General features: G+C 35.9%; 4 protein-coding genes across 5 annotated transcripts in view; 1 reads left to right on the forward strand and 3 right to left on the reverse strand.

The window, feature by feature from the left end:
- Positions 1–15,036, reverse strand: part of LOC144572974 (ubiquitin family protein) — a 49,206-nt gene that overhangs the window by 23,735 nt on the left and 10,435 nt on the right. The window lies entirely within an intron of this gene.
- PIP (proline iminopeptidase) lies at positions 1,423–4,304 on the forward strand. Its single transcript, XM_078322615.1, has 11 exons — positions 1,423–1,576; positions 1,759–1,940; positions 2,255–2,353; positions 2,620–2,730; positions 2,822–2,884; positions 2,979–3,072; positions 3,166–3,263; positions 3,350–3,451; positions 3,563–3,676; positions 3,779–3,853; positions 4,005–4,304. The coding sequence occupies exons 1-11, from the start codon at positions 1,483–1,485 to the stop codon at positions 4,107–4,109; spliced, it is 1,137 nt and encodes a 378-aa protein (XP_078178741.1). The 5' UTR covers positions 1,423–1,482; the 3' UTR covers positions 4,110–4,304.
- On the reverse strand, positions 4,507–9,239 carry GL2 (HD-ZIP IV family of homeobox-leucine zipper protein with lipid-binding START domain-containing protein). Its single transcript, XM_078322613.1, has 11 exons — positions 9,069–9,239; positions 8,119–8,369; positions 7,612–7,729; positions 7,296–7,490; positions 6,676–7,056; positions 6,441–6,542; positions 6,135–6,344; positions 5,852–6,026; positions 5,351–5,619; positions 5,165–5,251; positions 4,507–5,009 (listed from the first exon to the last, which is right to left on the reverse strand). Exons 1-11 carry the CDS (start codon positions 9,171–9,173, stop codon positions 4,623–4,625), a joined length of 2,280 nt encoding a protein of 759 aa, XP_078178739.1. The 5' UTR covers positions 9,174–9,239; the 3' UTR covers positions 4,507–4,622.
- LOC144573455 (tobamovirus multiplication protein 2A-like) lies at positions 12,223–14,691 on the reverse strand. The gene is made up of 6 exons (XM_078323238.1): positions 14,052–14,691; positions 13,613–13,712; positions 13,157–13,237; positions 12,944–13,048; positions 12,607–12,822; positions 12,223–12,321 (listed from the first exon to the last, which is right to left on the reverse strand). The coding sequence occupies exons 1-6, from the start codon at positions 14,252–14,254 to the stop codon at positions 12,241–12,243; spliced, it is 786 nt and encodes a 261-aa protein (XP_078179364.1). The 5' UTR covers positions 14,255–14,691; the 3' UTR covers positions 12,223–12,240.

The raw sequence follows: 15,036 nt of genomic DNA on the forward strand, positions 1-15,036 counted from the left end.
TAATCTACTTGTTTGTTTGATTATATTTGCAAAACATATATTTGTTGAATTTTACAGTTTTCTTGTCTTGAGATATTTATTGTGCAAGTTTATGACAAGATAAAATGCAACATATACATCAATGATGGATGATCAATTGCAACATTTATCAAAGATGCAGTCATGGAGCACTTGGCATTGGATATGGAAGCATCATCTCAAGATTATGATTAGATATCTGTAAAATTGATAAAATATGCTTGAGAATGTGTCAATTTATGGTTAATCGTTGTAATGGATTAATTAAATCGCATAAAGGTATCTAAATTGTTTTGCAACAGTCATTTGTGACCATTGCACAACAGATTAAATCAAAATGACACCTCCAAACTTCCAGAGATAACCGTTGTGACCACCGTTACAACGGTTCACTAACCGTTAGGGTTTATTGGCAACCAAACTTAAGTAAATTGGCTAACCGTTGTAACGTTTCAAGCGGTTTAGGCCAACTTACCTTATTAGGTTTCTCTTTCTATAAATAGAAGCAAAATCTAGGTTTGGATTATCACTCTACCCACTTCCAACTGCTATAATTCAAATTATCATATCTAGAAAAAATCATTGTTACTTGTGCACTAAAATTTCAATACTCATACACAATCTCAAGCATATTCAACCAATACTAAATCTCTCTGTAAGATTTAGAGTGATCCTGTGTCATCAATTAACTTCCTTCAAACGCTAGAGCCTTTGTTGCTCATCTTGTTCAACCTTGAACCTTCAGTACTCGTGAGCTATTTCCGTGCTCGACTCGTGTGATTTCTCAGAAGTTTTGTAAGGACTCACCGGTTCCACCTTGTACTTTCTTTCTCATTAGGTAAAGAAAGACGCACCATCTCGAAGGTCGCGAGCCCCCAGAGACATAGGTGTTAGTGCTAAACTCCATAAACAACTCTCGTGTTAAGTGTCTCTAAACTCTACTATTTACTTTTTATATACTTGTTTAGTTTAAAATTATTTTTGTTTCCGCTAAAAATAACACATACGCATGTTAGTTAAAAGTAAATTTTAAATTTTAAAAAACCCATATTCACCACTCTAGATGCCTTTGAACCAACACTAAGCTCAAATATAAATAATTAAATGTGAAGACTAATCAACGTCAGATTAGTATTGTAAAAGACAACTATTTAAATTCGATTAATTCGGTCGATTGATTATTAGTAGTGACTAAACTGGATTATTTTTTTATTATAACTGATTATTATCATTTAAACTTTAATTAATCGTCTGACTACATCAGAAATTGAATGCAATTATTGCCTGCTGAACTGTAAAGCTCGGGTGGCTTTCGTCTTGTATGTGTAGCGGGTTGAAAAGTACCTATAATATGACCCACTAAAGTTTTAACTCGTTTAGAAGTCGATGCATGGAATCCGAAATTGGCAAAGTCGGGCAGAGCTGGAATCGTGCTTACAGTTTTTGTTGCTAGTAGTAAGGCCGATGACTTCAATCGCGCCGCGCACCATCACCTCGATCGTGTCGACCCGTTTCGTCTCTCTCTCTCCCTCCTCTCTAAGCCTCAAACCTCTATCAGGTTCTCTTTCCATCTTTCCTCCCTTTCCCCATTTATTGTTTAGTAGTTCTCTCCCATTTACTTGTCAGAATTGGGGAAATTATTTTACTAAAATTAGACAATGAAATGAAAGTAGGAGGATTGTAAATTGAATAATAGCTAGACGATTAGAGATGATTTCGCAATTTGCATTGTTTTTGTAGAAAAATACAAGTTATTTGGTCACTCTAAGGGTCTTGGTTCAACTTCAGCTCAACCAATCAAAGCAGTAATGGAGGTCAACAGAAACCTGTATCCGCAAATAGAACCATACAGTTCAGGCTTCTTAAAGGTGTCAGATATCCATACGATATACTGGGAGCAATCTGGGAAGCCAGATGGCCATGTCAGTATGCTTCATTCTTTTTTGCCATTTTTGTTTACTAGACTCTACTTTACACATTCATACTCTCTAATTCCAGTATTTATGGGTTTCTAGGTACTAGCTTCTATATTCTGTTGGTGTTAGCTTGAAATTTCTGTTATGGGCATTTTACTGTTTCGGTACCAAGTCAGTTAGCTATCATTGTGCATTTATTTGCATAAACATCATGCACAAATCAAATAGAACCAGATTAGGGTTTGTTTTCTTTAATTTTTGTGATATGAAGCTTTTTTTACCCTTTGCAACTATAATTTAGAAGTGATGTTTGTTGGCAGCCGGTGGTGTTTTTGCATGGTGGTCCAGGAGCTGGTACATCACCCGGTAACAGAAAATTTTTTGATCCCACCTTCTACCGTATCATTTTGTTCGATCAGGTGTGCTCCCTCATTTATTACTTTTATTCCTCTATTAGACTTAATTCTTCAATTCACGTGAAATACACAGAGACCAGGAGTAGTATATTTCTAATCCTGATAGTTGTGATGCTAGATGCTACATATTTGATAGTTTCTATATGCTTATTTTGTTATATCAATGATTAAAGCCTAAATAAGCCTTGACTATTATATCTTTAGCTTTTACGTTTCACAAACCCTTAGATAGTTTTTAATATTTGCTTCGCACACAAAAAATACCTCAGAGAGGTGCAGGTAAAAGCACACCTCATGCATGCTTAGAGCAAAATACAACATGGGACTTGGTGGAGGATATAGAGAAGCTCAGGAAGCATCTCGAGATCCCAGAGTGGCAGGTGTCATATTTTCTCCATTTCTTGTTGGTTTCTATTTAATCAGTTCTTATACACAATGACATTTTCTCAGGAATATAATATGTATATATAGGTGTTTGGTGGCTCCTGGGGAAGCACCTTAGCCCTTGCCTATAGTCAGTCTCATCCTGACAAGGTTACTGTGATATTTAATTGCACTTTAATTGAACATTTTTGTTGATAGGAATATGCTGTTTTCATGGAGTTAATTTTGTTATGCTATGTATTAGGTCACCGGTCTCATTCTTAGAGGCATTTTCATGCTCAGAAAGAAGGAGCTCGACTGGTTCTATCAGGGTGGTGCTTCTGCTATCTATCCAGACGGTAACTGTCCTTTTACTGTACTTAAATGCTTTCTTCTGAATGAACTATAGACTGTTGGAATTTATTATTTTATGAAAAAATTATGAAATTCAGCATGGGAGATGTTTAGAGATTTCATTCCAGAGGACGAAAGGGATGATTTCATTGTTGCCTATCACAAGAGGCTAACATCTCCTGACATAAGTGTCCAGGTACACTATACTGTTACTTTGATATGTTGATTATGTTGTTACTTTGCAATTTTGCTTTATTAATTTCCAGGTACAACTTAATGTAGGTAGCAGCAGCTAAAATTTGGACAAAATGGGAGATGATGACAGCACAACTTGTACAAAATAAAGACAACATCTTGAGAGGAGAAGATGACAAATTTTCTCTTGTAAGCATCTCATTGTAATTATCTGTGTATTTGGGGCTTATCATTTCTTAGATGTCTTAATTGAGACTAACAATACCATATTAATAATAATAATAATTTTTTTGGTTTCAGGCATTTGCAAGAATAGAAAACCATTATTTTTTGAACAAGGGTTTTCTATCTACTGATTCTTACCTCTTGGAAAATGTGGATAAGATCCGTCATATTAAAGCAGTTATTGTACAGGTTCTCAATAATTTCTATATCATATGACACTTGTTGTAGAAAATTACAATTAGTTTGATTTATTTTCTCTTAAATATAATCTAAATCTGGGTGACGTTGCAGGGGAGATATGATGTATGTTGCCCAATGATGTCCGCTTGGGATCTTCATAAAGCTTGGCCTGAGGCAGAACTGAAGGTATGTTTCATCATTTTTTTTTTTCCTGTTTTGTTTTTGGTCTAAGTCTTCTGGTGTATTAGCTCTCTTTCGGGTTTGCTAAATTTTCTTAACTGGTACATGACTAGTCCTTATTATTATTGCTATTTAATTTATTTTTAATGGAGTACAGATAATCCAAGATGCGGGCCACTCAGCCAATGAAGTTGGCACAAGTGCTGAGCTAGTGGCGGCTAACGAGAAGTTTAAACACCTTGTACTAAATGGAGTTGCATGATGGCCCATATTTACCAAACACTTTCAAGGGTTTGTTGAAATAAAATTTTGGAAACTTGCTCACTGTGAGGTAGTTGTGATTTCTGAGTGGTGTTTTCAACTTGTGTTGTTGTTGCTCGAGTCAGATATGTATGCTCGAGTTTCTTTGGAAATATGCATTATCTGGTTAAGATGGTAACACATGATATGTTCTTTATTTTTCGTCTTCATTAATCAATGTTGGTGGCAAGACTAGAACTATTCATCTATTGGCGACTTCTGACATCTGGCACAATAAACTATTCATCTATTGTCACAATATAGAACTAATGACAGCACAATAAACCTATCACCACAACACAACGCGACTTCTAGCTTTTCAGTGTGAGACATAATTTTTCATGATATGCTTAGATAAATTTAAGCAAGGTCAGCTGCACAGAAATGCAGTACCATATGATTTGCACAATTGAATCTGATAATGACGTTAACAGACAAAGTCGGATACTGGTTTAGAATTAGAAACATTCACTCATCAATCCTCACATTGCATGGCTTTCTTTATGTTATGCAACGTGCACGAGACGAGACTCGTCACTGCCTCGATCTTCTCTGCTGTTAAGTTTGCTGTAGGTGAAGGGTTTGCCAGAATTTGGAATCCAATGGTGAGTAGTGACCCACCTTCCATGCCTCCTTTTTCATCCTTGTTCCTAGTTGTAATCACTATAGGTTTCGATTCGAGTCCATCTGGTAGAATTGCAAAACCAGAGGCTAGAACTGGCACACTGCTTGAATCGCATCCGGTCATTACAGATTGCAGGCTGTCAGCTTCCACTTGAGCAAAAGCTATCGCCGACTCGTATGAATTTGTACTGCTATCTTGTAAGATGAGTCTGTTGGATTTATCCTGGGATTTCGGGGCCTGCAACTCAGGCCAAGAGATCACATGACTTATTATTGGTTAAGAACAACACTTGATGACTCGAGTATCAGCTACAACAGATACAAACTAAGCTGTACTAGTTGTATATACTGTCATTGAACCTTATTTTTAAAAAGAAAAATAAAAAAGCTTACATGAACCGTTGCGCAATTACCACGATCCTGACCCTTGGCTAAGCTCACAATTGTTTGTGTAGGCCCTCCTGAGAGCATGATATCCCACTGAAATTTTTATTACAAAAAGGATACAAATCATCAGCAATGCAAAGTTATCTTGTGTTTTTCTTTTAAGTTACTCGATATTTGTGTGAAAAAACATACATCACATCTTCTTGATTCGTCTCTCAGAAATTCAAATAAAGTGAGTGGTGAGATGGGCAAAGCAGTCGACAATACAGCGCAGGCAATCAACCCTTGAGGCTCTCCTAGTTCATTTACATTTTTACGAGACATGAATCGAATCTCCTCATTTCCCTTCGACAACTTTTGCCACGAGCGGTGGTGGTAACTAGAAACACAACTAAAGAAACCTGTAGTCAGCCTGTCTGCTAGCTTCAACATGCTTTTTCTTCCTGCTAGTGTAGATATCCCTATCAAATGAATGAATAAATAAATAAATGAGAATAATAAGAAGCAATCAAGCTATTAATTTTCTAAGAACAAGTCCTATTTTGTAGCAAGACCTCAAGGCATTCCCTGTACATAGCCTGAGTCCTGAGAGAGCAAGAAACCATCTATTGGCCTCCATTAATTCTTCAAAAGATGTCCAAACAAAAAACCTTTCTTTTGTAAATATTGTATTAAATGGGGGAGAATTATCACCGTTAGAGTCCTTGGTTGGAACATTGGTGGCCATGCAAAAGACAATACGCTCGCATTGTTGTTGAAGAGTAGCCATCCAATGCCTAGCACCAAATGCTTGGCCACCAAGAACAACCGATCGATACATGGCTGGAATTGTTCTCTTCTGCCATTCTGTATGCTCTACCCATGTAACCTATAATGTCACAAAATGTAATTGTAATTGAAGTTCACTTCCATATACAATTAAATGTTTAATCATCAGTCCCTCCCTGACCTACCCCCCACCCCTATTTAGACTTACCTTGCAGTGGCCATTAGCCTGGTCCTCTATAATGCAGCCAGAGGGATTCTTCCTGCACTTGACAAGTGAAGTATCAATGCTTTGTTCGATTTTGTCGACAGACACATCTAAGATGGCCCACTTCTCTGCGCTTAGCTTCTTGCTGTACCTAATGAAGTACAACTCCCTTGTTGGTACTAGTGGTGTTAGCATTTGTAGCTCTGCAAACATCTAAGTTAAACCATATCCGCAATCAGTATCAGTAAGTTACAATTTATTGTGAATTATAGCATGTATTTGCTGATGTTTTGGATCAAATAAGAGTACCAATTGAACGATTCCATCTTTGGTTTCAGAGTCACCAGCATGGATAACATCCAGAGTAATTGCCTTGGCAACCATACTTGGGAGTAGTGACTTCCATTGTTTCTGCACCGGTATAAGGACTATGTTAGGCACTTTACTGACATATCAATTATGGAAAAACATAATGTAACTATTAGAAAATTCCGACAAACAAATATTGAGGACCATATTAAATGAAACCCAATCATAATAGTACCACATCCAAGAAAGCTTGCACAAGGTGATTCATTTCAAGAAACACTACTCCACTCTCCCTTGATGCCTCAACAGCTTTCCAGAGCAAGCAATCTTTGCGAGTGCCTCTGGGGAATTCGCGCAGATATTCATCATAATTTAGTATGTCCCTCCCTGTTTCGATGCTTCGAACCCAGAGTGGTTCTCCAGAGGAAGCCATTTTAATGAGCTCATCCATTGCTGTTTCAGCAATCTCTAAGATTCTAGACTTATCAAGACCAAAGAGTCCCTTATAATTCTCTGGGGCCCCACTAGTCTTGTTGTTTGATACCACAGAGCATGAGGAACTCGGGGAGGCAGTTCCTTGGGCTGTTTTTCCCTGAATTCCTCTCAACTTCTCTATCTGCAAATTTGGACAAAGAATAATTTGGATTTGATTCATATATATAATATGTTTGTTCAATTTTTGAAATAGTTTACCAACTAGACTACGGGTGGCATTCTAGTTGATAAAACCAAAGTAATAGTAAAAGTCGATCTCAGGACGATCGTAAGATAGCACTGACTGTTGCATTCATCTGAGGTATGAAATGGAATATTAGATATCCAAAGATAAGTTAATGATGTCATTTATTGTACAACCTCAGCTCTTAGGCTGGCGTTCTCAATCCGCAGCTGCTGCTCCTCTGTGGTAACCCCACCATCCTTGCTTGTAGTTGCAAGACCACAACTGGGGCAACAGGCCTTATTGATTGCCTCCCTCATGGCTCGGTTCTCCTCCTGCAGCTTCTCCAGCTCAGATTTGAGTAGTGAGTTTTCATGCCTCTCTTGAATTGCCTAATGATATATATAATCAGTCATCAGTTTTAATTAAAGGATTATTTCATTTGAACAAAACATGGAAAAAAAAACTATATATTTACCTTCTTGTTTATTTGAGGAAAAGATGATATCATACCTTGATCTGTGTACGTCGGTTTTGAAACCAGAACTTGACTTGGCGGGCAGAAAGGCCCAACTGCCTGCTCAGTTGCTGTCTCTGCTTCTCATCAGGGTGCGGTGATTCTTTGAATAATCTATTCATGCAGGATTTAAAGAAGAAGAAAATGTTTTAACTATCTTGTAATTACATTCATGAGTGGTGTAGAAAAGAAAAGCAAGCAGGCCGATATTATATTGACAATCAAGGATACAAATATTGCAAAATTAATGAACATAAGTAAAAAAAATATAAGCATCCTAAAAAGATGTAATTACCGTCAAAATCAAGCAAGACACCATCAAGGAACTAAAATTCAGGCTAAAACCACAAGAAATCATATGATTTTTTTCTTTTCTTCCAATTTATAGTAATTTGAGCTGATTTATATAATGTTGTGTATTCAGTGGTCAAGAGGTTATCCAACCCTATTTTAGTTTTGCAAAAGTCACATGCTCAAAACCTAAATGCAAATATCACACTTACGCTTCCATGACCCTTATCTGCTCGGTGGTGTGTCTATGGTAATTCTTTTTCCTTTTCTTTTTGTTACCACCATCAATTGCATCCTCGTCACCGGATCCATTTGCCACCTCAGCTTCATCAGACTGATATCTGGGCCCGGTGTTCTCACTGCTTATCTCTGCCGGCTCCCCTTCATACCCACCACCTCCTGTCCCCTCATCCCCTGCTTCCAGCTCCTCTCTTGGCTTTGGTGCATTCCGGAACACACCCGCCTTTTGATTTGTAAAAGAGTTAATAGCTTGGAAACCATACGAATCTAACTACTAGTCATTGCATGCAAAGACTTATTGTTACATTAGAGAATGCCATCCCTTTATTTCTAGATTTTTACTAAATGAAACCAGAGTGGTAATTTTTGTTCTTAATATATATATAGAGAGAGAGAGAGTGAGGCTACGGTGCTATTGGTTGCATAGAGGGCTATGGTGCTACGGCTCAATATTCGAGTTTTCAAAATCCTAACGGTTGATCCGAACCGTTTATCTTGTTCTCCATATTAATATGTGTTTGGAGACCAAATTTTACATTTTTTGAAATTTTTTTACTATTTTTTATTATATATATATATGCTGGTCTACTTTTCTGATAATGTTGTTAGAATGCCGATTATTTATAAGAAAACTTCATATCTGCACCTATTGTCCATTTTCTCATATCAGGCAGTTGACGTAATGACTTATAAGATTGAAATTTTATTTCAAGGCACCAATCATTAAGAAAATAAGAGAAGTTACAATACTAACAAATGAAAGAAGAAATTAGCCCAGCCAACTTTTGCAATGCAAATAAGCTGTCATGTACATATACTAAATGCTTTACAGTATCCACATGCACAATATTACAACTTTTTTTATCATCTAAAAGATGTTTAATTTATATTGTCATAATTAAAAAAATGATATTCAACTTACAAGAGAAAGAGAGAGAGCCGGGGATGCAAAGAAGTCCTTGGTTTGGGGATCATTGGCATCCATGCCTAAATGAGAGAACTGTAATAAAGGATGATTGATGTACATTAAATATTAGATTAGGAAAAGAAAGGGAGAAGGTAGAAATATGGAGGTAAGGTGATATAAAGAGGAAAAAACAAGAGATATTATTCAGAGAAAAAGGTAGTTAATAGCAAAAGGGCTGTTAGGATTGAATGTTAGTTATGACTCTAGCTAATAGCCCTGTATTGCTTGACTTTACCTATAATGATCACGGACACCTTGGAGAAATTCCATTTCATTCTTTGGCAGATACTGTTTCATCCCTGTTCGATATCGAAACTCTTAAAATTTTACTTTGGCAGATACTGTCCCTGTTCGACAAGTCAATATTTTGATGATCCTGTACTTGACTCATCTCCAAAAATCCTAACTGGTTGTTCAACCAAAGTTTTAAGAGTCTCGATAGGAAAATAAACCTTAATTTTGTGCCGTAAATATGGTGCTGGAGTATAAAGGCCACATTTGGATTAAAAAAAATACAAGATCGACGTAAGGTTATCATGTCCTAAAAAATTAATGTCTAGTACTCTTAATATGGATCAATTTTATGTAATTACATATCGGAATCTATAGATTTATGAACCCCCTCAAAATCCCCTCAAATATGGAACTCGGTTACTTGGAGTTTACAAACACTTCCACCCTCCCCAACAAAACCCATAGTCGAAAAAATCATTTGATTTAGTTAATCCTTTAATTACATTGTCAGCTGTAAAACTAAATTAAACAAAATCCCTTTTCTTTTCTTTTTTGAAGTAAAATTTAAATAAAGATATATTCAGAGCAACATTGATGTCCCTTCAATGTTGTTGATCATAGGTCAAACCTAATCAGGCAATCTAAAATTAACTTTCATACGTGAAACTTGGACAGGCAGCATCATGCGATAGCACTGGTTTTGCTATCATAATTCTATACATCTTGTAAAAGAAATAAGAACTTAAAGATGTACCTATTCAGTCGCTCTTTCGAACAGAGAATGAGGCGAGGAGCAAACAACAATGAAGAAATAAATTTAAGTTCCTATTGTGGCAGTAGTTAGATTGATCCTAGGCGATCATCACAAGAAATGTTAATATAGTTCGTCTAAATATATATGATTATAAGGCATTTGGTAATGATGGATATGCCTTAACATTTAGCATTTAACACATGCGACAAAAGAAAAATATTTGCTAAACTGCCATTCTCACAAGATTAGTACGCATCATTGAAAGCACACTGACAAAGTTACCAGTTCTGGTAAAAAGCAGTAAGAAACTGTCATGTATTTTGTTTTCCTTCAATGTTTTCTCTTTCTAGTGGCAATGTCTGTTGTCCAGATGGCAACATAACGGCTGTGTTGGTGGTGAAAAAGGACAAGGCTTCAAAAACTTCCATCAAAATTCTTAGAAAGATAATGAATAGTACATCAAATTTAATTTGCAAAAATGTACACGCAAGTGGTAAATTAATACCCAAGTCCGATCCCTCAAACTTTTTTTTTTTTTTTTTTTTTTTTTGCAAAACAGAAGGAAGGAGTGAACAAAGCATAAGGTTGTGTATAATAAATAAAAAAGTTTGAACTGTAATACACGTTACTGCACAAGAAAATAAAATTATAATATGTGTGTAGATATTTGAGTTACATAGCCATAGCTGCTAATTATAGATACTTCCAAATCCAATCTGAGGAAGGTCTGAATGGTAGTTGGGTTGGGAACTTGGGGATAAAATCTGGTGAAGGACGGAATAATAATTCATGCACAGTCTGATGAAGTTAATTAATGGACATATCTAAAGGGGTCTCATAATTGTACGCATCCTTGTTTTCTCTCAGTAAATGAGTTTCACGCCTTGCGTTATTATTTATCAAAACATAGCTGCCAAATTAAGTTTAATCAAATATTGTAAAGAGCTTACCTCATTATCCATTGGACTCATTTTCTGAGCGCTAGCGAGTTGGGCCCTTTTCTTTTAAGTCATGGAGGCCTAACACCAACGTTTATCTTTCTTTCTTTTTTTTTTTCTTTTTTTTTTGAAGATGACTTGGAAAAGCATTCCAGCTAGGGGTGAAAACGGAGCCGGATTATCCGATCCGAATCCGGTTACTATCCATATCCGAATTATGCGGGTCGGATAATAGACAGATACGGATCCGGATAATTTCTTAGTATTCACAATATATCCGGATATGAATTCGGATAAATTCCAATACCCGTAAACGGAACGGATATCCGAATAAATCCGAATTTAACCAAACATGGAAACCCACTTTTATTTGAAAATATTCAAAAACTGCAGCTGGCGTGAATCGAGCCCAAGACCTCATGTTTAAGAACCATAGCACATAGCCACTGCACTAAACACCCTTTTGTGTAATTGAAGCATGTCTTGAATATTTAATATTGGCTATTCTTTTATTTTTCCATTCCCTACAATTTCTTCTATTCTCCCTTTTCCATTTCAAACCTTTTATTTCTTTTCTGATTTGTTTTTCATTTTTTTCTGTTATTATCTAATATAGAAAATCTTGTATCTTTATATTATTTTTGTATTCCCCACATTATTTGTATATAAAGTTTATGTGACTCAATTATCCGATCATTATTCGTTTTATATCCGTATTCGAATCCGTATCCGTGGACTATCCGTTCCGTATCTGTATCCGTTTAAGGCGGATTTGGTTTTAAATTTTGATATCCGTTTACTATCCGTATCCGTATTCGTATCCGCTCATTATCCGACGGATGCGGATATGGTATCAGCATTATCCGCTCCGTATCCGCTCCGTTTTCACCCCTAATTCCAGCACATGTGAGCCAATTTTTCATTGTCTAGCAAGAAAATTAAGAGCAAACTAATCACGGTACCTAGCTCAACTTGAAGTTGGTTTGCATGTTATATTCTGACGTGTGGTGTCTTGAATTTGGCACTTTACGAGCTCCATGGGTACATCAATGGTACAAAAAAAAAAAATAAATAAACTTCTATCAGCAAGTCATTGCTCTTTACATACATCGTAGAACATCCACAGTCTGATTAACATTTGAATTGTTTTACATTGTAACTGTAATTAAGGGCTAAAGAAACTCCAACTTTTCTTCAATTCTCAGAGTACAGTGCATCTTCCCTTTTGTTCCCTCGCATTCTCTGATTGGTTGTATGAAAAGTTCAATACGTCAATCCCATACTGCAAAGTTCGCCAAAAAAAAAAAAAACAATTATAAAATATTTCCTCAGGGTAAAAGAATCAAAAATATAATTCCTCTCAACATTCCTACAGTACTGTTTGCTTCACTAAACACAACCAGTCATTAAATTCCTCAATAATTAGGAAAATAGTAATAAATTTATAAATTCTGAGACAGAAAATAGGAACCAATGGAACTGCTCAATAACTGAAACAAACCTCTTTGCATGAAATCTGATCCACTTGAGAATTTCTCAAAGAAATTTGTTGTATATAATTCAATACCTTGTTTCTCATCCTTTGGCTCCAGGCATCATTTCTGATTGGTCGAGGCTCGAGAGTGGGCACTCCAGATGAAGGCTGGGGATTCTGTCTGTTACTAATCAACGGCTGTCGAGCCCCATCTCTTTGCCTCCCAATTATGTACTCTTCATCATCTTCATCCTCATCAAATTGTTGATTCGATAATCGCACTGCCAGAGCTAGCATGAAAGCTATTGCCTACAAATATTTTATATAGAAGTACATATTTAATTTAAAAACAAGGCAGTATATACATATTTATTTGTGGATGTACCATTGCTTCTTAAATTTTTTTTTTTTTTTTTTTAGAAAATAGTACCTCCAAAACAACAGCGCCAAGTGCAACCCACTTAGCAATTTTCCAGTGTTTCCCCAAGAAGTTATAAATTATTTCAAAATTCCCTGTTTTGTCTGCTGGAATCACCTGTAAAGTGCATAAGATACAATTAAATTCACAGCAGTTACTAGAAAATTTAATAAATTATAAACCAAAATAAATCTATTAAACCAGAAAAATTTGAAAAATGATTACATCTTTCCAGTTGTGGTCCAAGAAGATAAATGCTACTGCAACGAGCTCAACAACTATCAACACTATAATCAAGAAGGAATACTTTTGTTTGATATTAAGGAAAATTATGCTAGTAAAGAAAATCAACATCTCAAAAGTTGTAGATACAACATTTTGTATTTCACGCACAAGAAATGTAAATGAGGTAGTGCTGCATAGCTAACAATAGGATACCTCATGTTTGCTAAGCACAAGTCAATGATAAGTCTTAATAAAACCATAAAGCCTAAATAAACACCTAAACAGAAAAAAAAAATAATGAAAAACTTTGTGATTGAACCAGAGCACTACTGGTACCGGTACTGGTACTGGTACTGGTACTGATCCAGGATAGGCTAACACTTATGTCCCTAAATATTAAACAAATACAACAAATAAAGAAACAGATGTGTTTATAGAGGGTAACGATAAGGATACAAAAGACAAGCAGCATCCATTCCTTGTTACTGCTCCAATGCACCCAAAGCAAGACATAATTAACAGTAGAAGTCCGATTCCTATAAAAGCATATATGAACCTGCAGAAATAAACAAATAAAATAAATGAATTTTACATAAGCAAAAAATTATAAAATCTCGATCTCATACCAGCAAGGCCCGGTCTGCAGTATCTTACTGAAATTGTTTGTTACTATTTTTTTTTTTTTGGTAAGATGAATTTTACAAACCAGTCATTTAAAAAAAAAAAATTATACTAAAATAAAGTCAGGTTTAAAGGCCCTAATGGGCAACCATGAATTGAAAAACACAGTAAACATTGTAAGCTAATAAAAATATAATGACATGGTAATTGTATCATACGAACATCCCGAATAAGGATTCATAACTAGCAATCGAAAATCAGATATAACACGTACCAAGCTTTCTCAAGTTCCTTCAGGGTATCGTTTGATACAAAAAGAAGTAAAGGATGAGAAACTAAGTCAGAATTAGTATCAGAAGAGAGCTTTATCCATTTCACTAGCATATAAGTTCCGTAGCCAATCATGCCCAATCCAAGTATCCCAAGCACGAGATTGAGAAGCTTCAACAAGAAATCAAATAGCACTCGGCAAACCATGGCTGTTTAAATTAAGAACTGAAATACCGACTACAGGATTTACGGATATTCAAACAGAAATCAGAGCAACGGAAGCAATTGGGATCGGAATTTATCAGAATGAGACAGGATCGAGAACCAATACCAAGAAATTCTTCGTGGGAGGGAAATTGGTATAGAATTGGGTATTGTTTGAGATATTTTAACAATAACAAAGCAAAACTTGCAGGGAAAAGATCAAAAACTTTAACAAATTCAACAAGTAATTGATCAATGTTGGAAAATTGAGAAGAATCGGGGATGGGAGTTACAGTGCACCAGAGGGAGATGAAGTGGTTTGGCTGGATCCAAAATGATAGGTTAGATGCTCGCAAGCTTTCAAGACCTGCTTGATCTCCTGTAGCAAAAGTTGTGCATTCGTTCGTGCGTGGATCGTTAAAGGAGCCAGCATAATTAACCATAGTTAACCATAGTGACAAATGAATTATTCGGGTTCGGTTCGGCGAGGTCAAAAATTCGTGATTCGAAAATAATTCGGGTATAATTCGGAAATGATTCGAAATTATCTGGATCAGATATCTCAATTCTGCAAGAAAGAAAAAAAGAAAAAAAAAATGTTCTAGGAAAAATTCGGGAAAAATTTGTAAAATTCGCAAATTATTAGAGTTTAATTCGGTCAAAGTTTGGTCAATCGAAAAATTCTGCATTCGGTTCGGTATCACCAAAACAATGAATTATTCAAATTTAATTCGCAAATCTTGTGACTATGATGAACAATGGACCAGAGTTCACATAGCAGTAGA

This window comes from Carex rostrata, chromosome 21 (genome assembly GCF_964058835.1).
Source record: "Carex rostrata chromosome 21, lpCarRost1.2, whole genome shotgun sequence".
Classification (NCBI taxonomy): domain Eukaryota; kingdom Viridiplantae; phylum Streptophyta; class Magnoliopsida; order Poales; family Cyperaceae; genus Carex; species Carex rostrata.

Coding starts and splice junctions, on each gene's coding strand:
- PIP (XM_078322615.1), top strand. CDS start 1,483: ATGACTTCAATCGCGCCGCGCACCATCACCTCGATCGTGTCGACCCGT. Junction 2,731..2,821: donor TCGAGATCCCAGAGTGGCAG/GTGTCATATTTT, acceptor ATGTATATATAG/GTGTTTGGTGGCTCCTGGGG. Junction 3,677..3,778: donor TTAAAGCAGTTATTGTACAG/GTTCTCAATAAT, acceptor GTGACGTTGCAG/GGGAGATATGATGTATGTTG.
- GL2 (XM_078322613.1), bottom strand. CDS start 9,173: ATGTACATCAATCATCCTTTATTACAGTTCTCTCATTTAGGCATGGAT. Junction 7,057..7,295: donor ACGCCAGCCTAAGAGCTGAG/GTTGTACAATAA, acceptor CCAAATTTGCAG/ATAGAGAAGTTGAGAGGAAT. Junction 6,027..6,134: donor AGGCTAATGGCCACTGCAAG/GTAAGTCTAAAT, acceptor GTGACATTATAG/GTTACATGGGTAGAGCATAC.
- LOC144573455 (XM_078323238.1), bottom strand. CDS start 14,254: ATGGTTTGCCGAGTGCTATTTGATTTCTTGTTGAAGCTTCTCAATCTC. Junction 13,238..13,612: donor ATGGATGCTGCTTGTCTTTT/GTATCCTTATCG, acceptor ATCAAACAAAAG/TATTCCTTCTTGATTATAGT. Junction 13,049..13,156: donor TGGACCACAACTGGAAAGAT/GTAATCATTTTT, acceptor TGCACTTTACAG/GTGATTCCAGCAGACAAAAC.